This window comes from Podarcis erhardii (assembly GCF_964252035.2).
Source record: "Podarcis erhardii genome assembly, chromosome: 6".
Classification (NCBI taxonomy): domain Eukaryota; kingdom Metazoa; phylum Chordata; class Lepidosauria; order Squamata; family Lacertidae; genus Podarcis; species Podarcis erhardii.
This window is the reverse complement of record NC_138510.1, coordinates 95,420,698-95,448,527: the sequence shown is the minus strand read 5'-3', so window position 1 is coordinate 95,448,527 and position 27,830 is coordinate 95,420,698. Positions and strand designations below refer to the sequence as shown.

Genomic DNA, 27,830 nt, shown 5'->3' with positions numbered 1-27,830 from the left:
AGCTCCCATTTTCCTCACCTTTCTACTTATCCATCCTCAACTTCAAAAGCCATATGATCAGTTACTTCAGTCCCTCTAATGTCACACTGTTGTCATAGTCTAAGGTGTCTAGGTGTCATGGCCTCCAATCATCATTGGCTTACCTTCTCTGGTGTCATAATATCAGATTATAATAGATTTTCACAGGCTTTAAGAGGCATAAAGCCACATGGCCAATGGGATAGCCAGTTCTGTATTTCCGTCTCTGTAGGCAACAGTTGGTGATGTATAAAAGACTAAAGAGCAGCTGACAATACTTATGACAAGAGTTTTCAAACACTCTGTTGGTATAACAATCTTGAAATTTTGGTTTGTCTTAAGAAGAATAAGAATAAGTCAGTTAAGTTTACCTCCATCTCTTTCCAGAGTTCCATCCAACCCCTGATTTCTATTGTGCTTTGGAGGTTAAAAGTGTCTTTGTGAAGCACAGTGTAACATCTCAGGTGAGGGAAGGGCTATGTTGGGGTGGGGATAGCAATGATAGTGAACATATTTGGGCAGCACCAATTATATTTCATTGCACTGTTAAATCTGTTTTTCATATGTTTGCAATTTTATTATTGTATTTTTTACTTCGGCTGTAAATTGCTTTGGGACTTTTTAAGTGGTAAGAAATGTATACATAGGGAAAAAAATCTAACCTAAACCTAGCATTTGTGGACCTGTGGTCTTGCTGTTTTATTGCCAGAAGGAAGCTGTTCCTTAAGCTTTCTATGAGGTAAGAAAGCTTAAAATTCTCATTTTGGGGGGCTTAATTGGAGGTTAGCAATCCAGTGTTTTAAAACACCGTTAATGTTACAGTATTTGGCAGTCAAATGTAGGAATATACAGACTTGTATAGAAAGAAACTAAGATTAGGGTTCTGAAATCAGCTTTATAACATTAATACTCTAGGGAGAAATCTTGTTAAACTCTTAAGATTATTGGTTAAGGATTACATTAGGGGGATTTATTCATTTTTAATTGAAGGATATTCTGCAGCTGGCATGTATACCAGTTGGAGGCTTTCAAGTTGCAGTTTTTCCTCCCCAGCCACTTTGCAATTAATTCCAGAATGATGTACGACTGTAACACGTTACTGAAAGAATATAAGACACAAAGCTTGATTCATTACTTCTGTGCTCTAGACAGTCACATTATTGGTGTTTTGAGAACTCTTTCGTTTTAAGAACGTGCCTGATACAAAATAACACAGAATTACTTCAGGAAATGGAAAACGGATAGAGCATAGTTCAATGGTGGAAAATGCATTTTACAAGTATAAGGTACTGAGTCAATCCTTAGACCTCTGATTGGAGGATTTCTAACTTATAGTTGCTCTGTATTTTGCCACCCACAGGCTAAAAAGATAATTTTTCTATCAGTAACACTCCCAAAATGTAGGGCCTACCAGTTGTGTGGCTTAGAGCCCACTCATATGGAGGTTGATTTCCTTAAATATTCAACCCTTTCTCCAAAGAGCTTTGGGTAGCATGCAAAACGTATGGATCCGTTCACAGCTGTCCTGCATGTAGCATGATGCTGCATCCATCTTTCCTTTGGGATTGTGTCCTGAGGAGATTAATTAACACCTAGCCCCTTTGCTTCTGAGACTACCAGTAGTGGACTGGATTTGGGCTGGGGCTAACATTAGAGACAATAGCCACATGACTGGCTACTATCAATTTTCTATACTATCTATACAGAAACGCCGTTTACCTTCCCACCAAAGCAGTACCTATTTATCTACTTGCACTTGACATGCTCTCGAACTGCTAGGTGGGCAGGAGCAGGGACTGAGCAACAACGAGCTCACCCCGTCACAGGGATTCAAACTGCCAACCTTCTGATCAGCAAGCCCAAGAGGCTCAGTGGTTTAACCCACAGCGCCACCCGCGTCCCTATGGCAAATGCAGGTGTTGGGACACCAGGCTACAGTATAGAAATTCCAGGGGTCCAGAAGAGCTGCTATTTTCCCAACCCCTTTAGCTTACTTTTCTTCCCTGCTTCTGTCTCATTTTCTAGTTCCTGAAATCTCTGTAGTTTGTCCTTCCTTATTTCATAGCAACCAGGATGCATCTTTTCCTGTGGTGGCTTTTAACATCTGAAAACCCAATCCACATACAGTGTTCTAGGCACAGAAAATCTTTTTGGCAATTCTGGGATCGATTATGGCCTGTTTTATATTTTGGCTAATTGGGAAGCCATTTCTAATTACACTTGTAGAAAATGTTCTGGCATAGGCTTTTGATAATATATTAGTAAGGTTAAGAGCTACAATAATTATTGCACTCTTGTACACTTTTAACGGAATGGTATCATTATTTTGCTGAGATTCCTGATTAAAGCTAGTGTGCCATTCTCCCTTCTCTGTCCAGCTTCCTGTTTTGCCGCAAGAAATCTCATGCTACTGGCAGTTCTATTGCGGCCTCGGTGATATTCTTGTTTTCAGAAGTTGAGTCAGGTTTTTTGGTGGTTCGTTTCTGCCTTTGGTCAGTTCTTCAGCCTCTCTGTGGGAATTACCAATGCATACATACCCAAGGACTGATGCATAGTTTGAAACGCTTCCAAGCACATTGGCAGGCTCCAGGTCCAAGGCATTGCACTGCATTTTCAGGTTAGCTAGGATTCCTGTGGCCTGCGTCACGCTGGCAGGAGTGTGAAAGCTGCCACGAAAGGAGAAGCTGGAAACTGCTGCACACTAAGTAGAGTTAACAATCCGTATAGGAACCCTGGAGCTTGCTGAAAAAGAAACCTCTGTAATCTTTTCTGAAGTTTTCTTTTTAGACTTGGTAGCAAGGTTTTGTGCATAATTTAGATGGGGCCGCAGCCACTGCAATGTGTTCATTTCTGTTTCAACCACATTTCTTATTGCCAAAATGGAAAATGTTAATGAAGACCCCAGTTTTCATCTGTTGTTAAATCTGAGCCTGTTTTATATCTGAAGTATATCTGTAACTATATCAATCCGTAATATTGATCTGGACTACATCTGTAACTGTATCTGTACCCAAGAGTATAATTCAGTACCGTAATGTCAACTTTTTGTTACATATATTTACAACAGTATTTAGATTTTAACAGAAAATAGATCAATAACATAGAAAAGAAACTGAACAATATAACCTAATATCTAATGAATATATTCATTTAAAAGAAAAAAATTAATGATTTCCCCCTCAATCTATCTTAAAATCTACCAGTCAGTTTTGTATATTCTGTTAACATTTCACAAATGGAAAATAGGGACGCTCTGTACCAGACTGAGTTGGACAAGGGATGGAGTCTTTTAGCTCAGCAGCCTGACATAGCAGACAGTGGAGAAGCCAAAACAATCCACACTCAGATGTGCCACAAGTAGGAAGTGGGAACGAGAACTGCCGTACATCCAAAAAGTGCTCCAGTTGACACAAGCACTGAGACAACTACAGTCTATACAACAAATCAGTACATAAAAGATGCACATATACCCTGCATTGCCTTTATTTCATTTGGGGGATATTGATCCCTTTTAACAGCAGATGAACACAGGGACATAGGAATAACAGACATAGAAAGATCTGTTATAATATACAATTACCGATTCACACATGTATATGTGAAATGATTAACCTGAGCCCAGAGCTCAGGTTGTAAGTGGGTGTGGCTTAGCAGGCTCTTAGCAGCTTCTGCTCTCCCTCTGTCAGTCTTTTTACTTAGTGCTTCCTGGGACAAGCAAGGAGCCATGCAGTCAATGGCTCCCGGCTGCAAGGAAAACCAAATGACCAGAATCTTTCCAAAAAGGGAGATTTAACGCCTGCATCTTTGCACGATCCTTTTTTGTAAGGAAACCGAGGAAACCTTTTCCCATCCTTATTTTACTGCCAGTGAATGGAGACTTGTTTGATGCAACTTCTGGAAACTGAGTAAAGCATTCAATTATTTACAAAGCTAAGTGTCTGTGATTTATTCTAGCCTAAGCATTTTTGTGGGAAACATTTGTTTAAAGGTAAATGAGGGCAAATGAAGATCTAACCAAGTTTTAATGTGCTTGGCACAATTGCCATTGTGCTTAACTCTTCTACTGGACAGTAAGAGCTCTCTTCCAGAGCTCTCTTCCCAACAAGATCAAGCACTGGAACCATTGCATGGAATTCTTTAAAATATGAGGCTTCCTCTAGCCTACTGTTGCCTCTGTCACTCTACACATTTAGAATTAAGTAGCAGGGCTTACAAGTTTGTATTTCCGGGGATTGGTCTAGATGACCCTCAGAGTCCCTTCTAACTCTACCATTTTATGGTCTACCTCTCCCCTGTGTCCCAACCACACAGCAAACCACAACCAGAGTTCACAAGTGTTCTGTCCCCTCCAAGCAAAAATTTTATTTTTACTCCACACTTTACCCCATTCCTTCTGACAGTCGAACTGTCTTTGCCTATTCACTTTTACCATACACACCCTGCTGATTTCTGTCCTGACTTCAATAGGTTTTGCTCCAGGAGTATCTTCAGTACTGATTCCATGGAACAAAAAGTACCTTTGAGCATGTGCAGAGTGCTGTTACCTCACAGTTGCAATCTTCAGGTGTTTAACACTCAGGAGCAGATGTTTCAGAATGAGGAGTTAGCCCACAATCCTCTTCCCTCCACACACAAAAATATACACCCCGCTTTCCTATCTCTGGCCTCCTCCCTTGCTGCAGTTAAATAAATACATTTCTTTCCCTTTCATTATAATAACTTACCAGCAAAGTGGAAGAATGCCCTTCTAAATTTTTTAACTGTCAATATTGATGCAATTTATTAATAAGAGAGAGATTGGAGGGCTGAACAAAAAATTTCCCTAGCACAAATTCCTTCTGTCCTCCACCCCCTTCAGACTACAGTTATAACTCCAGTTCTTTCTTATATTTCTGTGTTTTGCAGACATTGAAGCCATGTTGTTTATTGGTCTCTTTTTGGTAACACATAGGAAGCTGACATAGCAGGTCAGAATATTTGTTGATCTGACTGAGCATTGGTCTACTGTGATTAAGGCAAGACACAGAACTGCCAAGTTCAGTTCTTTGCAATGCTTATTACATTATGCCTGATAAAAGACAACTAGAATGGTGTGGTTGCCTGTTGTGCCTAGGGAATCTGTGGTGCAAATTTGTGCAGTTTTAAGTTAGAAGCAGACTTTTGGGGATGACTAATTTCCCCAGTTTGGTCCCCGATCAAAGTTGGGCTTTTGTTGTAACAGCATCTGGAACCTTTCCTGCTTTTAAGTCTCACTGGTGCTCCCAGTGGATTTGTCCTCTATAACATAATTTTCCGTTATGACTTCATTTTCCATTAACACAACAACGTGGAACATCTAGCAATAAAATGTCTGGGATGGCAATGACGCATGATGTCACAGGCAAGGCCAGAGGCTATTGTTCCACACGGTTCTTTCAACATTATGGTTTTGAACTCGGCAGCACATTCATTTGGAATGACGGATAAACTTGCCAGGGCAACCCCAAAAAATGCTGTGTCCCCTTCCCACTGCATTGCCATGTAAGGTCCACAGTGTTCTTTTCTGCCTTGTCTCTGCTACCAGCACCAAAATACTTCCTTCTGACTATTGATGTGCATTTTCAAGTGTTGTTCTATGATGTGTATTTAAAGCCTAACTTAAATACCACTTCTGACAAAATTCTATTTTGCTGCTCTTTCTGGTGATTAGAGTGTTCTTGCTATGCAATTTTTTTACGTTGTCAGAAGTAGCCCCTCTGTAGAAGGAAAATCAATTGCATAGTGAGTGAGACCGGGGGTTTGTGCTATATTTTTGCATTGCTGTCTGTCTCTCTGTGTCTGATACAAAACAAAGAGCCTCAATTGCAAAGGCTGCACTTGTGTACAAATCTAGTTGTTAAAGTCATACCATGTGGCTCCGCTTTGAGGATCCTCATACCGCCATATACTGGATGGACCTATTGCTTCAGCCGCTCCAGCATCTTTCTCATCACTGGCTTCCTACTCTGGCCCTTTCCTTGATTCTGCTTCCTTCCGCTGTTTTCCTTATGAGCTTCCACAACATCATTTATAGGCTTGCCACTTGGACTCTTTGTTCCAGAATGACTCCCAAGCCTGTAACACCCCCCCCAGCTTTACAAATTACCCCACATACAGGCCTTCGAATCCATTTCCCCCCGGTTTCCTTTCTTTGAACGCTGCTTTAGTAGACACCGTCCTCTTCGTTCTGTTTCCCTAACCGGCTCGCTCTGCAAGCGGAGCAGAATGCACCCCCCTCTTCCCACCCTCTTTTTTGATTCCCGATCAAGCCCACACCATCCTTGGGGCAATCCTGTTTTTTTAAAAAAATAATTTTAATTAAATTTTCATTTTATAAAATTTAAACACATCCACATTATCCACTTTACTTCTTTTGCTCTTAAGAGCTTAACGACTTCCTTCTCTCCCCCCCCCCCGCCTCTTGGTTTTCAAAGTTCATCTTTATGACATAGCAATTATACATTTTCCAATTTAGGTTTCACTCATTTAGAATATCACAATTTTTAAATAAATATGAAACGGTAAGAACAATTATCATTACAGTCATACCTCATGTTACATTTGCTTCATGTTACGTTTTTTCAGTTTGTGTCCCGCGGCAACCTGGAAGTACAGTGGTACTTCGGGATGCGAACGGGATCCGTTCCAGAGCCGAATTCGCATCCTGAACAGAATGTAAGACACGTCTGCGTGTGTGTGTGTCGCGTTTTGCCGCTTCCGCGCATGTGCATGACGTCATTTTGACCATTTGCGCATGCGTGAATGGCAAAACCTGGAAGTAACGCGCTCCGTTACTTCCGGGTTGCAGCGGAGCGCAACCAGAAAATACTTATCCTGAAGCGTATTTATTCCGAGGTCTAACTGTACCGGAAAGGGTTACTTCTGGGTTTTGCTGCTTGTGCATGCGCAGAAGCGCTAAATCGTGCTTTGCGCATGCACACAAGCACCAAATCGCACCACGCACCTGCGCAGATACGGCGCTTCAGGTTGCAGACTTTTCATGTTGCGAACGGGCCTCCGGAACGGATCCCATTCACAACCAGAGGTACCATTGTATAAGTCTTCTTACAAGCCTGCTAGTGTTGTTAGTTGTTTACTCCAGTCTTTTTGGAAAGCTTGATCACGCTGGTTTCGGATGTTTCCGGTCAGCTTCGCCAGTTCCTCAAAGTCCATCATCTTCACCTGCCACTCTTCTTTGGGGCATTTCTGTCTTATCCCTACATGTCAAAGGGACACAAGTGCTCTCCAGCCTGACCTTGTTCACTGTCAGTGGGGTCTTTGGCAGGTACGCACAGAAGTGTGGCATAGTTGTTGCTGCCTCCTCACCCATGTCTTCCTTGCTTCTTTAAAACACATGGAAACAGCAGCCTTTAAAAAAATCCCATGTAGGGCCCGGTTGGGTGGGCAGACCATCGGCAGGGTGTGACTTGCAAGCCACAGGATATGGCCTGGCCTCTGTTGCTGTGTCTCCTGCTCTCAACACTGAGTTAGGAGAGGAAGAACTTTGCCTTCTCTAGGGATGGCTCTCTGAAGTACAGGCAGCGTTGCTTGATCTCAACACTGTCGGACTCAGCATTAAGTCTTGGAGATACTGTTTTTTAAAGATATCCCTGTGTCTGCTCTTAATCTCTCTCTAAACAGCAGGCAAAGTGGAAATGGTGTCCTGTTCACAGAATGAGGGTTCACCTGTGTGTTCCCTTAATAATAAGTAGGACCCTGCTTACATGTGACCATCAGATACGTGGCTGACCATCAGTGAGGGCCCTCAAGCCAAAAAATGTTTGCCAACCCAATGTAGAAAGAGTAATCCATGTCTCGAATCTATAAATTTTGTAAGTTTTATTTATCTATTTATTTGCCTTTTTATTTATTTTGCTTCATAAAATTTATACGCCACATTTTGTAAAAACAAGCAAACAAACCACAAACCACAATGTGGATTTGTTTTTGTTGTTTAGTCGTTTAGTCGTGTCCGATTCTTTGTGCCCCCATGGACCAGAGCATGCCAGGCACTCCTGTCTTCCACTGCCTCCCGCAGTTTGGTCAAACTCATGTTTGTAGCTTCGAGAACACTGTCCAACCATCTTGTCCTCTGTCGTCCCCTTCTCCTTTCCCAGCATCAGGGTCTTTTCCAGGGAGCCTTCTCTTCTCATGAGGTGGCCAAAGTATTGGAGCCTTAGCTTCACAATCTGTTCTTCCAGTGAGCACTCAGGGCTGATTTCCTTCAGAATAGACAGGTTGGATCTTCTTGCAGTCCATGGGACTCTCCAGAGTCTCCTCCAGCACCAGAATTCAAAAGCACCAATTCTTCGGCGATCAGCCTTCTTTATGGTCCAGCTCTCACCTCCATACATCACTACTGGGAAAACCATAGCTTTAACTATACGGACCTTTGTAAGGTGGATTACAGAAGACCAAACAGTAAAATGGAGAAAAACTCGCAACTATGCTTTAAAACTTGCACAAGTTAAATACCAAAACAGATTAAAATTATGTCGGCTTTCTAAGCATCTGGGTAGGCTTGTCTAAACAAGAATGTTTTTAGCAGGCCCCCAAAAGAGTACAGTGAAGGTGCATGCTTGATCTCATTTTCCCATTTTAAATTTACCTTCACTTTTTGTCGTGTGCCAACTAATAGGTGTTAAAAGTGACAATGGATGTTGTTTTCTATCTTCCCACCTTCTCCACACTAATGTCTAGCATCATCCTAATTATTTCTCTAATACGTTGATGTGCTTGTAAACAACACATTTTTCCAAATGTTAACTACTGTTCCCTGCTGCTGTTCTCAGAGTAATTAGTAGAGATGGTGAAAGTTTATACTAAATGTGGGAAGACTGTTATGATTTTTTATGTGGTTGTTTTATTATTATTATGTTGTGTAAATTATGCTTTTAATGTTGTACTTCACCCTGGGATCTTTGGATAAAAGGTGCTAGATAAATTTAATAATAATAATAATAATAAATTTTACCCCACTTTTCCAATGCATGTTTACACTCTTCAAATTCCCTCACTATGATACAAAAAGCCATTAACCTACCTTGACTAATCTTGTGTCCTCCCCACTAAACGCTCCATCATTTTCATTGTCCTCTCCTGCCAGTCTCCAGTTTTCTATGGCTACTTGCCATTTCTGTAGATTATTACCATGAGCAGAAACAGTGCCGGAAGGAGAGGAACATGAAGGCTTAGAACAGGCATAGGCAAACCTGGCCCTCCAGATGTTTTGGGACTACAACTCCCATCATCCCTGGCCACTGCTCTTGTTAGCTAGGGATGATGGGAGTTGTAGTCCCAAAACATCTGGAGGGCCAGGTTTGCCTATGCCTGGCATAGAAGAACATGTGATCATTTCATGTATGTGGCTGGAATCTGCCATAGAAATCTGGCTTGTGGTGTTTCCTAGCATGCTTCTTCCTGGACAAGAGATACTGAAGCACGCAAGATACCCAGCGGGTAATGCACCCCACCTGGGTGTGTATGTGCTGCCCCATCCCACTCAACATTATCAAATGCCCTCTTTCTTCTTGTCACTATGTGTCTGAACGCTGTCTTTCATCTACTAACTGGAGTGTCTCCTTGTTTACCTTTGCAAAGGAAAAAAAAAAGCCAGCCATCTTAAAAGGTTGCTCAGGCAGCGGCCTCCCGAGAATGCAGAATACTGTAAAGGTCCTGCACAATTTTTAATGAGCAGATTTAACTGCCACAGCTAACCTCTTGCCTTGAGGCATCTGTTTTATGCTGTTAATAAGGTCACAACTATCATCAGATTTGAGTTTGGGGACCTAGTAGTATTGAGCAGAATACAAAATACACATGGCGTGGAAGGAGGAATAGGCATCCATAAGCAATTGAGGAAGGAGAGAGTAAAACTGACTTGTTTTGAATTCTATATGCAATACTCAAGAGATCGAAAGTGGAGTGAAAATTCCAGGGGCAATGCCACAGATGGCACCTGAAATTGGAACATGTCAGAAGTGAAACTTTTATGTTCAACAAATTCTGCAATTACAATAAATTATGTAAATGGGTGTAAATTACCAGTTGTGCCAATTTGCTATCATGGTGATGATGATGATGATTTATACCCCACCCATCTGGCCGGGTTTCCCCAGCCACTGGGCGGCTTCCAACAAAATATTAAAGTACAGTAAAATACAGTAATGATAACACCTCAGAAATATTTAGAAATACTTTTGGGAGGAAATTGTGGTTCTTTGTCACATGATTAAGATGGAGGGTTACAAAACTCAGTAGCTTTCACAAATATTATGATTGCTGATTTTTTTTGGGGGGAGGGGTTAATCCTTTCCCCACTCATACTTCTTCCCAGACATCCATCTTGCTCATGGTTCTGTGAGGTGGATACTCAGAGATATTCAGAACTGAGTGCTCCATTCTGTGTTTTCTATAATCCCAGGGCTGCAGTTTTTAGATTTCCTGTCTATATTAATGTGTGATAGGTGGATGCATGGATATAATAATGGCGTCCAGGATGTCACCTGCCCGATAGTACAGAAACAGAAGCTGAACATGAGGTCAGAAAGAGGATTTTTCAATGAAGACTTCGACATTTATGCACACCATAATTATTCATTCAGATGACTGAAAAGTTTCCATTTTAAGCTGTAATAAGCTGAATTATAGACCAGTATTAACTGTACTTTTTGAATTTTGACATAATGTTGGCCATGGCATGTCACTTACCGTAATTTTGTTGGTTGAACACTTTTGAAAACATGACACAATTTATTTCAATAGGGCCTTTGGCTATCAACCATATATTTGGGGCATGGCAATTTTATTGGATTCAAGAGGGGAAAGATCTGAGTGTACATGGCAGCTAAATATCATTTGGAGACAGTGTTATAGCTTCCTCACTTTCTATATATAGACAGAGATTATTGTGCAGATGTTGCTTATGGAGAGGAAATTTGGCCTTCCCCTTCCCCTTCCTACTTGCCGTCGAGGGTGTGTTTGAAGTCAGCTGTACAATGTCCTGCTGGCCTGCTGTGCTTCGCTTTTAATAGCATATGTTTGATATGGAGTCTGCTTCCATTGGCAGGCCTCTTACGTTTGAGTGTGGAGGATGTGGCTTGTCACGACTTTATGAAATGAGGAAAGGAGCTCGGATGAGAGGCGGTCTGTTTTTAATTTTTATTTGAGCAAGACAAAATCCTTATCCTTAACACTGAGGCGTGCTTCACGTATGACATTTCTCTTACCTGGATGCATACTGGTAGGGGTGGGGAGGTGGGAAATAAACATTATTTCGGACTGTTGTGACAGCCAGTTGACCAATCAAATATTGTTAGATTCACAGTGAAGCCACGAAAGCCACTGTGAATGTAGCACAGGCATCCCCAAACTCAGCCCTCCAGCTGTTTTGGGACTACAATTCCCATCATCCACGACCACTGGTCCTGTTAGCTAGGGATGATGGGAGTTGTAGTCCCAAAAACATCTGGAGGGCCGAGTTTGGGGATGCCTGATGTAGCATGTCACTGATCCAACCTTGTTATGTTACACAAATTCATTTAACTTTTTTTTTAAAAAGTGACATTATTAACTCATTTGCTGTTGTAGCTATTGTAAGTATCAGATATATTGCTTCGTGCTAATATTATTTATTTATTGCAAGTTACATCAATTATTTAAAAATAGCTGTTCTTTGTTTTACTGGTCGTTTGACCCTAATCCTCTTTTGACCGTTCAAGGTGTCCAATTCTAGCAGATATTCTGTTTCAGAATAGGTCAAGATGTCATGGAAAGTCACAGTTGTCTTAGATTTTCAATGTGTATCCTGCATGTGGCAAAATGGGTGTATTCACTACCTTCCCAGATGATAGGGTACATGCCTTTTCTACATCCATGCGAGGGAAAAACATCCTGACACAGCTTACTCATGCTGGCCACATGACCTGGAAGCTGTACGCCGGCTCCCTCGGCCAATAAAGCGAGATGTGCGCCACAACCCCAGAGTCGGCCACGACTGGACCCAATGGTCAGGGGTCCTTTTACCTTTAGCTTGTTCAAAGTGAACAGAATTTTGAACTGCTGGAGAAACGGAAGTTTTTTGTCTCATTCAGTTTTCCTTGTTTGAATAATAATTGCAAAGAAAAAGAAGGAAGAGACGGGTTTTGTTTTTAAAGACTGCTTAAACAACTTTATTTTGGTGAAAGATTACTCAGAACAGCTATTTAATTTACATATACATTTATTCCAGTTTTTATCGTATGCGCTCCGCATATGTTAATTATAAGTTGCTCTGTTGTTACAATCAGTGGGGGGGGGGGTTTGAGGAAAAATAGGTGCCGGTACGCACCACACACCAACCAACACCCCCGCCACTCACTCCCCCACCCACTTTGCCTCTTCCTCCTCCTCCATCGCCGCTGCTTCCTGCGGAGGGCACAGCCTCCTGGAGGTGCTTTGGTGCAACCCTTATGATTGCCAAAGCTCCTTCCAGGAAGGTGCCTGACAATCATAAAAGTTGCGCCAGAGCAGAGGCGCTTTGGCACGACTCTTGCGATCATCAGAAGGCGCTTTGACGATCGTAAGGGTTGCATCCAAGCACCTCTAGGAGGTGAGGAGGGGGAGCAAGCGAGTGGGAGCAAGCGGCGGTAGCAAGATGGTGGCACTACGCCGTAGTAGTAGTAATAATAATTAATAATAATAATAATTTATTATTTATACCCCGCCACTCTGGGCTGCTTCCAACAAAAAATTAAAAATACATTAAAACTTCAAACATTAAAAACTTCACTAAACAGGGCTGCCTTCAGATGTCTTCTAAAAGTCAGATAGTTGTTTATTTCCTTGACATCTGACGGAAGGGCGGGCCCCACTACTGAGAAGGCCCTCTGCCTGGTTCCCTGTAACCTCACTTCTCTCAGGGAGGGAACCGCCAGAAGGCCCTCGGCGCTGGACCTCAGTGTCCTGAACGAGGTGGGTGGAGGCGCTCCTTCAGGTATACTGGGCCGAAGCCGTTAGTGTGTGTACCAACAGAAAAAAAAGCCCTGGTTATAATGAAAGTTAATCATAACAGAAAAATGGGCCAAATAAATAAATGCAGTGGGAACAGTTGAACTCACACTAATTTCATTTCTTCATTTTCCATACTCGTGGATAGTAAATGTGATAAAACTTAGCAATTCCTCTTTGGATTCCTTTTGTACAGGACCAGCGCTGCCTGTTTTTCTGCCTCTCCCTTATCAGGTTTCTCTGGATAGCGTTCAATTTGCACAGCCTGAGACTGTGTACAGGATTTTTGGAGACATGAGACTGACACACTTGCGCTCCACACTTGCCCTTCCCTGCTATTTTTAGGGCAGCTGGGGAAGAGGGGCTCACCTCTAAGGCAGTTGTGGTAATTAATGCCTTGCTGAAGGGTTAAATTAAACAACTTTGCTAAATTTTGAATTTTTTAGCAAGGTTCCTGAGTGTGGCAGATGTTGATTCATTTCATTATGGCTTGCAACTTGATTTCGGGATTGAAACTTCCTTAGATGCTATAGTGTGCCAGGAGAAAGATGTGGAGTGTGACCCTTTTGTTTTGTCATAGAGCTCTCAGTGCTACCAGCTGTAATGAGCCATGGTGCCCTTTCAGAACTGCTTTGCTGGTGTAGGGCAGGGATACAGTGTGCAGCTTGGGGGTAGGTCTGAGAAAATACTTCTGGAAGATATCAACTCTGCCCCATGCATGATAGTTTGCATAGGCTACCACTGGGATGCATCTTGTCTTCTACATTGTTTAACTTCTAGACTGAATCCAACTAAGGGGAAAGCAGAGTAGATTTTTAAAGAATAAAATCTGATTTTTGATTAGGTTTTTTTTTAATTGCACACAGAAATTTTCTCTTAAGGGTTTACTGGTTCAATGTAGCTCCCCATCCCTCATCAGTCAGTGCCCAGCAGGTTAGTAATTTCTGCCCCAAGCTTTTGAGACCAGAGCGTAGTGTATAAAAATGGTTTATAAGTATTAAAGATAAGTCAACCCTCTCCTATTCACCTAGAAGATCTCTGAACAGTCCTTGCTTTATAGCCCTTTTAGGTTTTCCAGTAGTGTTCCTTTTCTGAAAATAAGGTGAATGATCAGTGCATGCTTTCACAAAAAAGGAAACCAGCATCACTGTGTACTCAGGTACAAAAAGGTAATAAAATTGCTTCTTGTTAATGTTTGTGTTACATAAGCCAGGAGCACGGATTGGTACCGGATGTTCTACTATTAGCTAAATCTTAAAAGGGAAGTGCAAACTGTACAGTTCAAGTTCTAATTGGACCTGTGAAACAGTGGTATAAGAAACTGACCCTAAGCTATATGTGTATGCAAATGAATTTGTATGTACTTTTTGTGTCCTCCTTCCTTCCCATGTCAATTTTTAAATCATATTGATGTAAGCTAGAGCTGCGGTAAATATTCACATGTTTCAATAATTGGGCAAACAATGGTATTTTCAGGCTTACTCTCTCTGTGAAATAATTCCAGAAAAAAAGCTTAAATTATGTGACTTGCAACTTTTTTTAGTTTCTGTTTACTGCTGCTATTTCCTGCTGTTGCTTCAGTACTGTTGGTGCCATTCCCCCCACCATGTCGGCCATTCTAGCCATTTGGTGAGCCATGCATGGACCACGAAGATGCTACAGTTCCACATAGCCAGGCAGATTTGGCTAGTGATGATGGCAGTGAGAGGCAGTAAATTAAGAGTGAGGACAAAGCTCTTGGTTCATCATTGCCCTTGCTCTCAGTAAACAAAAACATTTGCTCTCATCTGGAGTAACCTCTGAAAAACTATGTGTGCTTTTTGATGCTGTAACTGGAAATGTGAAAATCGTTCCTTCCACTTCACTCATCCTAGTGCATAACATTGCCTTAATTTTGAAATGTAATAAGAAAGGTAATAAAAACTTGCATCAAAAGGCTAAAAATCCAAGTCTTGGAAATGAACATCCAGTATCCTTCCCTATTTCACGTAACCGTTATATTGTTCATATGTCACCATATTTAACGGAAGTCAAAGTGAAAGACAGAGAATCTATGATTATGAGAGATCAGAGAACAAAATAATAAAAATCATGATTGAAGACTGAACTAGGCTTATCCTCCCATCTGTCTCATTAAAATACTTAACTGTTCTCTGTGTTTGTCTTCCTGAAAATCAGCTTAGCTTCCTGATTTGTGCAGAAATGTTGAGTTGCATCTGTGACTGCTTACAAATTGATCCAGTCTGTGAATGTGGTTTCCAAGAGATAAATGTCAGAATCACTCTTGGAAACTTTGTTCTTCGTACAACACTCATCCAAGACTCTTTTGCCTTACATTCCAGCTCCTAAATCTGGTCAGTTCTCACTCAAAAGACCTTTTAATGATGATACTAGCAAAATAAATGTTTTAAAAGGCAACACTCCTTTTGACCTTATTGTTTTTTATGTAGCTTGTCAGGTCTGATTTTTTAATAATAACAATAATAACAATAAAAATAATGATATTATTGATACCCCACCCATTTGACTGGGTTTCCCCAATCACTCTGGGCGGTTTACAGCATATCTAAAAACATAATAAAAACATCAAGCGTTAAAATCCTTCTGATACAGGACTGTCTTCAGATGTCTTCTAAAAGTTGTGTAATTCTTTATCTCTTTGACATCTGAAAGGAGGGCGTTCCACAGGGCGGGTGCCACTACCGAGAAGGCCCTCTGCCTGGTTCCCTGTAAGCTTTTTGCAGTGAGGGAGAAGAAGAAGCTACAAGAAGAAGCGTCAGACAATTTAAGGGACCATCTCTTGACTTTTCCTCAGGTTTTGAGTTACTAATGGTGTGCTTTAGGGACTGGACTCTAATAATTTTCCATTAACCTATGACAGCCTTTAGGAATCTTAGACCTGGGCACTCCACAATTTTAGCAACATCACTGCAATCAGCTTAGGCAGGTATGTTGCAGAGGAATGTGCTAATGGTTTAATTGCCTTGGTGAATGCTTAACTGGAATGGAATGGGGGACTCAAGAGACTGCCATCTTGAAAGTGCTTCTGTGCCAGCTAGTAAACATGAGCCATGGACTATGGGCCCTTCTTCACAACCATAGAGAAAGTTATTATTTAATCAAAAGGCAAAAGGGTTGTGGCTTTTTGGCTTTTTCCAATCCTGGACACATTGAAAGTGAAAAAGTGACCTTTGCTTCCACCTCTCTTAATTATTTCCACTCAGCTGCTCTACTGGCATGAGTCATCTCCATGTGACAGCAAATATGTGTCTCTATCGTTTGGCTGCCCTAATCTCAGCACCACCTTTTACTATCGTCACCAAAAGCTTGTACAGAAAAAAGGGATTTATCTTGACTTGCCGAAAGCTTCAGTCAGGACTGGATTCATGGTTCCAGGTTGTTCCAGTGAATACCAAATCCTGCTTGCTTTCTTGCCTCCAGTTCCACTTAGAGTTCTTCTGAGTTAGCAAAGACATGGATCTATATTGACCCTGTTCTCATACAAAAATAATGACTTCATTCTCTTTGCTGGAAACTGGCAATAAGTATTTCTTTCCATTATTATAAAATGCTTGGATAGAAACATCAACAATGAGCCATGCATCAGACAGCAGACTCCCTTGAGAACTGAAGATACCAGAGACGGATTCCATCCGTGATGATAAATACTTTGGCTACCTGTTTTGAAACACTCGTAAGCCATGTTGGGGCTATAAACTGAAAGTACTGTAGTATGAAACCCAGCCACTGTTAAAGTAAGCCAAAGTATTTCCTTACTGTTCTATTCTCAGTAGGTGAAAGCAACAAAAGCCAAATCTTATGTAAGCGTGCTTACTTTTTTGGTGGAGGGGATTACTGAAGTCCATAAGATCTCAATCAATCTTTATTTCGAATTAATAGACAGCAGAATTAATAACAGCAACATATACTACATCAGCACCAAGGGGCGGACGCTGTAGACGAAATTAAAAATTCCCTATAAACTTATTTGCATTAAAAATAGCACTCCTTCAGCTAAAATCTATGATCCAGAGTTTAAAGTCTAACCTTTTAACCATTTCCCAAATGCAAGAGACCTGCTAGTACATGGGTAGCCAACATGAAGCTCTCTAGATGTTGTTGGACTACAACTTGCATGATCCCTAATCATTCTGGCTCCAGGGATACCTGGAGTTTGTAAACAATATGCAAAATTTGTAAATGAGTCTTTTGACTGAATGAAACACAAATATATGTGGATTTTCTGTGTGGCAGGAGTAAGACTAGATAAATTGTGTGTGCAAGTAACTTCAAATCAGATTAGGACCAGCCTCCCCATACCTGGTGCTACTCCTGCTATAGAGTTATAATCCAAAATATCTGTTGGGAAGCAGGTTGAGGAAGGCTGGATTAGGAGATGAGGAAGGAGAAACCTGACCACTGGTCCTGTTAGCTAGGGATGATGGGAGTTGTAGTCCCAAAACATCTGGAGGGCCAAGTTTGCCTATGCCTGGAATCATACAACCAGCAGCAGATACTGGATGTTAAATGAAGCTGGTTTTAAGATGTCAGAGTCATGCTGATCTAGATAAGTGTGTCATTTGGCCTTACACAACTCAGTTACTTGGGAGCATTGGATGAAAAGAACAACACCCAAGCCAAGCTTCAATTGTGGGGAAGGGCCACTGGGAGAGCAAAGCCTCATTGTGCTGTCTCCCACTAGCACAGTTATTTTGTTGAATCTCGCCCCTTATTTTTTATTACTTTATACACTGTTTATATGCCAACATGGCTTCTAAGCAGTATATAGTCAATTAGAAAATATAAATGATGTAAAATAAAATCAATTATAAAATCCATACATCATTAAAATAACATAGAATAACAATTCCATCAGAGCATTAAAACATCCTTAATTAAAATTCATAATAAAGGAAGCCAGTCAAAAAGCATGACAACTAAATGTAGTTAAAATACAGCTAAAAACAATAAAATCAGAAGTTCAGGGTCAAGGGAATGCTTGCTAAACAGCTATGGCTTCAGGAACTAGTTGCGTGCCAATATTGATGAGACATTCCGGGACGCTAGTGCCCAAAATGTAAAAGCCATTTTCTGTGTCACAAGTCAATAATGAATTATGGTCAGCACCAGGTTCGAGAAAACTTCCAGAGAAAACATACAGCACCTTGATGAAAAAAGTATAGGAAACTGTAAACAATTGTCCCCCAACTATCCCAGGCTTTGTTTGATGTATCTTCAATTTCAGTTAAATGAAGAGAGTTGAAAAAATATTCCCTTTTGACTTACTCCTACAGCCAATTTTTATTTTAGAAAACAGTGACAGCATGAAATGGGTCTCATCAAAGGACTTCCCTGCATGCCACAAAATTGCTTGCATTTTGTAGTTCCTGGATTGTTGCCAAGTTTTTTCTCAAGTTCTGAAACCAGGCACAAGACAGTTGATTGCCTCCTAAGCCTCATCATTCCATCTTGTGTCTTCTAAGTCTCCATCTACATATGTTGGATCACACAGCTATAGGGATGTCAGTAGGACACAAGCAAGATCTTCAAAGGCAGGGAGGTGGCTATATACAGGCTATAATGCAGGTTACAATACAGACTATATTGGGTACACCCTAAGAGGATCTGAAATATGAGAATTGGTATTTCCCTTCTTCTTGTCTATGGCCAGAGAACTGGCTTGCGCTGGTCGAGAGGCCAGAACCACTAATCCCAATTGTAGAGCTTTCTAGAATGTCCTGTTGGTAGTTGAAACGAGATTTCCAGATGTGGTGAAAGTAGCAACGGAGCAAAGAAGGAAATACTTTCTTCCCTTTGGCAATCTGGTAATTCCTTCCTGTTCTCCCTGAATTCCCCTGTGTGGGTTCTAATGGGACTGCTGACTGATGAAGGAGACTTGTCAGTGAAAATGGCAAAGCCAGTTTTTCTCAAAGGGTGTGTGGCAGGAGAGAATGGCAAATGTGTTAGGAATCAAAGGCAATCAGTGACACATTTAAACATTTCAGTGCAGTATAGTATTGAAATCTCTCTCTTTAAAATATTTGCAGAATATGGATAAATATATTTTCAAAATCAAGCACCGCTAGGAGTTCTTTCCTTTTGTTTTCCAATGCATTCCTTATCAATAGAAAATTTGGTATGGTGCAAGCAAGCAAATTTTAATTCTTAAAATGTGGCCTAGAGAAAGAAGTTTGAGAATCGCTAAGCATTCTGAGATGGTAGCTGGTATATTAATCATGCCTTGGTTAATGAATGTTTTGACCAGAAATATAGTAACCCTGACCGCTTCACTTAGAAAGTGTGAGTTGCCAGGCTCAGTTTTTCAGTTGATAGTGGTTACTGAGCACTTGATAGGAGCTCATCATTTTCTCCTAAGTTATGGTTTCTCTGAGGGAAGGTGATTCATTGTGATAGATTAGAGAGAGCCTATTGATTAACTTTAAACTAATATTGCTTGGCTAATAGTCCATTGAAGTTATGTAATCGAGTGAACAATTCATATGATATGTTTGTCTAGGGTGCACAATGAGATGGTTATATTGAATATTCCAGTCCTGCCGTAGATGCTCAGATAATATAGCTCCCCAGAGAAGAAAGTATACCAAGCGATTCTTCTGCATATCCCACTTACATCTAAAGCCCACCCCCTTGGTTATGTTTGAAGGTTCCTGAATATCAAGTCAAGAGTAGTCATAGTACCAGGTGACCTAGACTGTTGTCAGTCTTAAAACTCCGCCGGGGGTGTCTTGCAGCCACTCTCAGATTACCCCTCATTTGGGTTGTGGCTGCCTCCGCAAGTGAAGCTGTTTTGTCTAGAACAATCTATTAAACAAACTATTTTGATAATTTCTTAGTGTACAATGGTAGTGGCAGCAGTTGCCTGTCTACATCCACTCAGAGATTAAATTTAGTTGGCCTGAAAAGATTGTGAAAGGCAACAAATTCTTGCTTCTAAAAGCGGTTACACGAAAGCACACATGGGAATACATAATTTATTTCGATATAAGCTTGTATCAATTAAGTGATTGATTTAATAAGGTAGCTTTTAAAAGAAAACCTATTAATATTAATGCAAATGTAATCTTGTCTAAGGCTTTGCCGCCAGGCTTGCTTAACAAAGTCATATGGACCAATTTTCATGCATCATTGTGTGATGCTGAGTAATCCAGACTAAACCGCAGCGAATATGGATGAGACAGCAGTGAATCACTATTAGGATACTTGGAAGAAAAATTTCCCAGCAGCAATATGCCAGTTTTATTTCTCTTCGGTTTTTGATTTTCTTTTTCTCACTGACTCTGATGAATTGAATTGACTTTTGTGCTAACTTTTCCTTTTCCTTTAACATAGAACCAATAGAACCAACAAATAAAAATATTTTCTTAAAAACTAGAAAAGAATCTTTAATCTTTATTAAACATTTTAAAACTTCCCTATACAGGGCTGCCCTTCTTGGCTCTGAGAGTAGCATAACTCCATACCCTCCGACATTCCTCTGACGAAAATGGTGATGTCCTAAGGAAAAGCGGAACATTCCGGGACACCTTCTGTAAATCTGTGACTCTCTCTGGAAAATAGGGACACGGAGGATCTGATTTAGTACTAGTAGGACTGTGACATTTGTCGCTATCCTGTAAATAGCCCTGAGTTGATTGCTGGTGGAAAGAACCAAGTGAACCCCCTTTTAGGATACAAAATTCAATAATGTGCACTTGCACGCACAAATGAACTAGTAAGGATTGTTACAATATCATTGGCAATGCTGATTTATCCTGTTTTTTTTCAGAGTAGGCTATGGCACTGCCTAGCCCGCCCTCTCAGCGTTCTGCAAGCAGAAGGCCCCACATTCAGTGGGATCTCAGATATTTCTTCCAGCAAGGGCTGTTTTCTGTGCCCATTTTCTGGTGGGAGAGGGAAACCAAATACAATGTGTGGCCTTGCTTGAAGAGAGTATCTTGGAGGCTTCAACAGCATCACTATGCAACTGATAAAAAAGCGATAGCTTAACAATCTGTGATGGATTGGTCTGTTTTTATTAGTCTGCCAAACTGCATCATTCTTTCAAATAACCAAACTCTTTTTTTATTATTATTCTGCAAGGTTTGCCAAGGGCCTGTCAGCCTTTCCATTTGAAACCCCATATTTTCTGGGGTTTGTGAGCACATTGTTTCAATCTGGTCTGAAACTTGGCTTGTGCCTATTAGCAGATATGTTTTCTTAGCAAATTTAATATGGTAAGCTGTTCCTTAACTTGTTGAGGTGGCCGTTTTTCTTTGACTTAACTAGATAGGGGTATTACTTTCCAGTCTACTGACTCCAATTAGATTTATGAAAACAAAAACCCTGCTCACTTTAAAAATATGCACATTCCCATGTTTCGCTTGCCACAAGATCTGGCCTCAAGAGTGGTCTGCTTCTTTACTTTGGTCAGTGATTGACTAAACACCACCTACCTCCCCTCGCTTAACTCCTCCTTTGTGCATATTTTCCTTTAGTGTATTTGCAGGGTTCTTCGTTTCAGCTGCTCTTTCCTTTCCTTTCCTTCATTCAGTTCATATGCACCACTGGAAGAATTGCTGCATTGAGTCCTCATGGATTTGGCATTACTTCTAAGTACTATTCTGGATCTGAAGATAGGGATGGTAACAACAACTATAGATTAAATTGTTCAAGGACTGAACTATATCCAGTCCCTGTTGCTTTGAAGCCCTCATCTTGATGCATCCTATTTTTATAATCAAGACTCTTGTGGGTGTCAGTTTAGTTCTACTTGATCTTATGTGGAAACTAAAGGTACTTTCACGGTCTATTTTTAATTCATGGTTACAACATGAGAGGCAGAAGTACAATTTGCCCGGCACTTAATTGGTGGGATTTTTTTGCTGTTTTTTCTTCTTTTTGTCACTTCCTGAAAGTCTGCAGCTGAGATCTGAAACCCAGGAACTGAAAATTAGCACCACAAGCTGTCTCTTAATCACAAGAGAGAAGGATCTGTATCTGAATGCCAACTCCGCTTCACTATAAACACAGAGTTGATGTAAGATGATGTAGAATTGAGTCTGAATGGTACCTGTTCAAGAAGAACGTTTGCCACCGCTGGAAGGAAGTTGCTGGGATGGTAATCTTAACAAGTAGGAGCATGTGCACCGAAGTAAGTGTAAGGCGAGGTAGCTGAACGTGAAAGGTGGAAAATGAATGTGTTTAAAAAGCGCCCTAGTCCCCCTGGACTTTTCCAGAGATCTGTGTCGGTGCAGGATGGTGATTCTACAAAAGTGAGAGCTAGTTTGAAGGACTACCATTGGTGCTATCAAGTGAAAAGCAAGAGGACTTTGGAAGAAGCAGATTCGGATTTAGGGAAGCTGCTTGGAACTTACCGATGGCAGACTCATCCCAGACTTCCGTGGAAAGTGGCCAAGAGGCCAGATGCAGCAAGGACTGCCGAAGAGCCTTTGACAGTGTCCACGTTAATCGCTGACAGTCACCAAGAAGACCCAGAAGAGAAGGCTGTCATGCCAGCAACAAGGCCATTTCGGGTTCCTTTCTGCAGATCTTTATCTGAACCTTCCCCACACTGGAAAGAAAGGAACACAAAGCCACTTCTGCAACCAGAGTGTGAGGAGCAGGACAGTTATTTTGTCCGTGGCTTATTTTCTACAATCTCCAGTAGCTTTTCTAAGGTGCTGAATCGGAAGGGGGAGCAGAATGCTGCCGTGACAAATGGAGTGGAGAGTAGTCAGATGGATTTGACTGAAGGTATTATTTTTCTACTTTGCCTAATGTTCTATAAGGGTGAGTGAATTACTTGTTTCGCAGGGACTGTTTTAGTGTGCAGTGTCCTGTCCCCCCCCCCAAAAAAAATAGCCAAGGGTTTTCTGCATTTCCATGGGTCATTTTGTAAAAATAAATACCGTAGTATGAAGAAGCTGATTTGTGTTCTCTGATTTGGTTGGGGGGGGGCAGCTAGCCTTTCCTCTCCTAATATATTAGCTTATCAAAGCTGTTTAGTATTGACTTGTTTGTGTAGCACAGGCAATAACCCTTTTGCACAGATTCAAAGCATGCACGACTGTGCGTGCATACATTGCCACAAACCCAGATGTGGCAGGAAAAGGGGGGGGATGTTAACGTGCTTCTACGTACTCTGCCACCACACACAATAACCTGGAACCCCACCCCCACCCAAACCAAGGGTTGCATGTACAGTATATACTGAATAAACAAAGTAATACAATTTAATGGAGTCATACCATCTTGTTGTGTAGTAAGAAGGTGAGTTTGTAAGTATCCCAGTTTGTTATTAATCAGCATAAACATGGTGGTTTAGATTGAGGGATTTTTACCTGGGTGTTACAGCAAAGGTGATTGGTTCAAATGCTTGTCAGGAGTTCTTCAACCTTTTTAGTGCATAGCTGTCAACCGTCCCTTATTTGGCGGGAAACTCCCTTATCCCAGTGCCATTTCCCGCTGCTGTCCTGGATTGATGATGTCCCTTAAATTTCCCAGGTTCCATGCTCGCCCGCCTCGGGAGGGAAGCAGTGGCTTGGGGTCCTCCGCCTTGAGAGAGCGCACACACGAGCTGCCGTGTCTCTGTCTCTCCCTTTTCCCCCTCAGGGGTGCATTGTGAGGAGACAGGTGGCGGCGGGCGGGCAGGCAGCCCCTCTCTTGCGAGACTTATGCCGTGCTGCCAGGGGAAGCTGGAGGCGGTGGCGGCGGTGGCTGAGGAGGAAGAGGAGGGAATGGGGAGGGACGCAGAAGGGCGGCACTTCAGTGGTCGCGGCGGCCGCAACCGCCTCATCAAGGGCTCGCGGGCGGCGTGGGCAAGAGTCTCCCTCCCTCTCGGGCGGGGAAGGGCTGATGGAACTCCTCACGCCAGGATGACGGCAGCCCCGATATGCTGCTTAGCATACCCTCCAACCAGTGCAGCATCTTAATGTAGTGATTTGCTCCTCTGCATCCCTTTCAGAACTCTATTTTTATAAATCATTTGTCCATTCATAGTTCAAATTTTTACAACAAGTTTTCTGTCAATCCTACCAACGTATGTAACTCTTTACAATAGCTGTTCAAATAAATTATAAACTTTCCCCATTCTTTATTAAGGAGGTCCTCTTCCTGGTTTCCAATTCTGCCTGTAAGCTCTCAACGTCGTTCATCAGTTTTGTCTGCCCCTCTTCTTTGGTCGGAGTTGTAGACCCTTAGGATCATCTAGTCCAACCCCCTGCAAAACACAGTCAGTGGCAGCCAAAGCAAATCTGTAAGTTGACAGCTATGTTTTAGTGTTTTCTGTCACATTTTGCTACTGCCACTATGGGGGCAACACTGATGGAAAGGTTTCTGCCATGATTCAGCAAAACTACAGGCCCAGCTTAGGGAGAGCCATATATATATGTACAGTTAAAGATTTTGTTGAGCTTTCTGCTATCCTGTAGCTACTTGGGCTGCAAAGGAGGCAAGATACGTTTCAGCTTAAAATGTTCAGTTGAGAAGAAAGCCGTCTCATTCAAACTGCAAAGAAACAATTCTTAAGCGTTTCTCCCTGTTTTCATTGAGGTCTTGCACCATCAGGAACAGCCAGTAGCCCTTAGATCATGGCTGGTTTAGGTCCATGGCCCAGTAAACATGCTGCTCTCAGTTTGTAAAGCACAATAGGCAACCAGGTGATACACAACAAAAAAAGGAGCTAGTGGGTGCAGCAGCTTATAGCACTTGCTTAAAGTTTTGAATTCTGGTGCTGGAAGAGACTCTTGAGAGTCCCATGGACTGCAAGAAGATCAAACCTCTCCATTCTGAAGGAAATCAGCCCTGAGTGCTCACTGGAAGGACAGATCGTGAAGCTGAGGCTCCAAGACTTTGGCCACCTCATGAGAAGAGAAGACTCCCTGGAAAAGACCCTGATGTTGGGAAAGATGGAGGGCACAAGGAGAAGGGGACGACAGAGGACGAGATAGTTGGAAAGTGTTCTTGAAGCCACAAACATGAGTCTGACCAAACTGTGGGAGGCAGTGGAAGATAGGAGTGCCTGGCGTGCTCTGGTCCGTGGGGTCACAAAGAGTCGGACATGACTAAACGACTAAACAACAACAACAAAAGTGGTGGGATTTTTAATTTTTCACAATATTTTCAATTACTATTCTTTCCACATATCTCACTTAATGTTGCTTTTATAGAACGACATGGTATTGTTTGGAGTTGATGTGTATGCTTATCTCAGACCGTTAAAAAATGAAAAAACAGGAATCATAGTTGAGTGTGATAGCTATCTGCACAAGAGTATTAGAGCACAGTGTGCTAAAGGAGAGCAGATGCCTGGCATTTGTAATGACACGATGACATTTAAAGCTTGCTACTGGGAAGCCAAAGGCACAGAGGAAAATAATGCTGTCTTTAAATTGCACACTAGGCGCTGAAACTGAACCAGTTCATCATGTGAGATTTATGGCTTTGTAATCAGTCAGCTAAACTGATGCATGCTAAGATGCCAAGCAGAGGAAAGTTGTAAAGGTTTGGCCAGTTGGGATTGCGGTCAGCAAACATTCTAATCCCCAACTCTGGATTTCAGATAAATCTTCTCCACTGGTAATTTTAAAAAGGTTCCTTAAAAAGAGAATCAATCTAATTTGAACTGTTACTGATTCAACTGTGAAAAACGGCTGTAAGGTCTTCCATTTAAAAATCCCTGAATACTTTTGATTATCTCATTAAATTGTTGGAAACATCTGGAAACCATTGAGTCCATTACTGGACTGGTCCTCTGCAATCAAAAGTCCTCTGATTATTATGAGCAGCTATGCTGACATGGGCATTTAAAACCTCTTAATCACAGTCTAGTGTGCTCTTGTATTGGGTAACCCTACAATTACTAGAAATAAAACAGTAACCATCAAAACTAGACACTTAAGCTGCACTTGAAAGTGCTTCTTTTTGGCTATTTGTTCTCTGCAAAACATTATAACGCCCTCCCATCAGATGTCAAAGAAATAAACAACTATATGACATTTAGAAGACATCTGGAGGCAGCCCTGACTGATGTTTTAATGTATTTTTAATCTTTTGTTGGAAGCTGCCCAGAGTGGCTGGGGAAACCCAGCCAGATGGGCGTGGTAGAAATAATAAATTATTATTATAATTATAAATATTGCTAGAACTTGCAAAATAATTTTCTGAATTCTGAGTGCAGAAGGGGTTTTTTAAATTAAAACTTTTAGAATAAAACAAGCAAGATTTAATAGCAAAACCATGGGGGAGGGGAGAATGCTGGCAAAAGGAGTATGATGGATTGCCAAGGTATCATTAACTGATGTTGATTTTGTTGTAATTTGTTTAAACTTTTTTGTAATCTGTCCCGGGAACCTGTTGAAGGGCACAGTAGAAATCAAACATACCTGTATGATAGGAGATAAATATATGTGTACAGTGCCATTTGCTGTCAGGCAAAAACTTTTGTATAATGCAACTAGGTTTGTAAGAATTTGTTCACTATTTGCAACAAGTTGTTCACTCAGAGATAAATACTGCTATCTGATCCCCATTGATATATAGAGAGAAGGAGGTTGCAGACCAAGCCTCTTCTTGGCTGTCATGAGGCCTTGAAGGCCTTGGCTGTCAAGTGACCATCTGTCAGGCCCCATATGACAGTATGTGAACATCTGTAAAATTCAGTTCTATTCAGAAACCAAAGGCGGTGAAGTGCAGACTTCTGGCCCCCAAATAGGCATTTATAGGGGAGCTCCACATCATTTGCACTGGAGAACCTTGTCCATTGAACACAGCTGCCCAAGTAGGCTGTTGTTAGGAGCCGGAGTCAGGAGTAAATCAGAAATAAATAAAAAACCCCCACCAGTGTCAGTAAACTAAACTCTTTATTCAAAGAAACCAAAACAGAGCAGGCCTAGGGATTCCACCAACTCTTCTCAATAGGTCTTAGGTCTTGCCCCAATGAGGCAGTTGAGAGGACTCAAGTCCCCACCTCCCCCCCGCTCTCTAAGGCTCCTCCCCTGGTTCCTTGCCTAGCAGTCTAAGGCTCCGTCATCTTGTCTCTTGTTGCTCTGCCCTCTTCCAGGGGGAGAGGGGAGCTGGTTGCAGCAGGAGGGGGAGACTCCTGGATTTCTCAGTAGCCTTCTTCATCTGTCTCCTGGCCCTCCTGCTCTCTGTTGCAGCCTCTTCCTGCCTGCTATACCCTGTTGCCTGTTCACTATCTGACACTTCCTCCTCCCACTCTGCCCCCTATTCTCCCTCTGACCACACTCTTCATTGTCCCACCACCAGCCCCCTGGCTCTGAGCCATCTTCCCCTGGGGAGAAGATGGGGTTCCCTCAGCTGTTGCCTTCCACCAGTCCTCTGCAGCATGACAGCTGTCTACACAGTATTTCAGTATAATGTGAGGAGTTTCCGGTGGATCCTGAGTTGACAATCAGTATTTGACAAACTGCAGAATTCAGATGTCGAGCTCTAAAAGGTTTAAAAACAAAAATGTGATAGCAGGGACACTGAAACCTAAGTGCTGAGCAGCAACGATATGAAGGAGAAAGGAGGGCTATTGCATTTGTGGATCTCCTGCAACAGTGGTTCCCAATTAGCAGACCCCCTCTTTTTCAAAAGCCAAGCCATGGTCCCTCTCCAATTTTTTTATATCTCTACAGTAGTTTGTGTCCTCTACTGGATCTCTACACTAGGACCTGCCTGCAGCTGTGCAAGTTGGGCAGGCAGCATTGAAAACACCACTGCCCCAGCTAGGCAGGCACCAGTTGCTAGGGCAGCGCTATAAAGCCTGCCTGCCCTGGGTGCCTGCCCATTCACCGAAGGAAAGA

The 27,830-nt window shown here is 41.8% G+C and overlaps 1 protein-coding gene across 8 annotated transcripts in view; it reads left to right on the top strand.

Moving 5' to 3' along the window:
* RASAL2 (RAS protein activator like 2) overlaps window positions 1-27,830 on the top strand; it is a 222,855-nt gene that overhangs the window by 46,453 nt on the left and 148,572 nt on the right. For 3 of the 8 annotated variants that reach the window (XR_014157320.1, XM_081865092.1, XM_081865099.1), the window contains exon 1: window positions 21,863-22,776. The exons of 3 other annotated variants lie outside the window; for them this stretch is intronic. Coding sequence is in view for 4 of the 5 variants with exons in the window: in XM_081865092.1 (XP_081721218.1) it covers window positions 22,215-22,776 (562 nt within the window). In the remaining variant the exon portion in view is untranslated. Of the gene's footprint in view, window positions 1-21,862; window positions 22,777-27,830 lie in introns of those variants that run through there. 2 more of the 8 variants (XM_081865098.1, XM_081865097.1) reach the window with 2 other exon arrangements.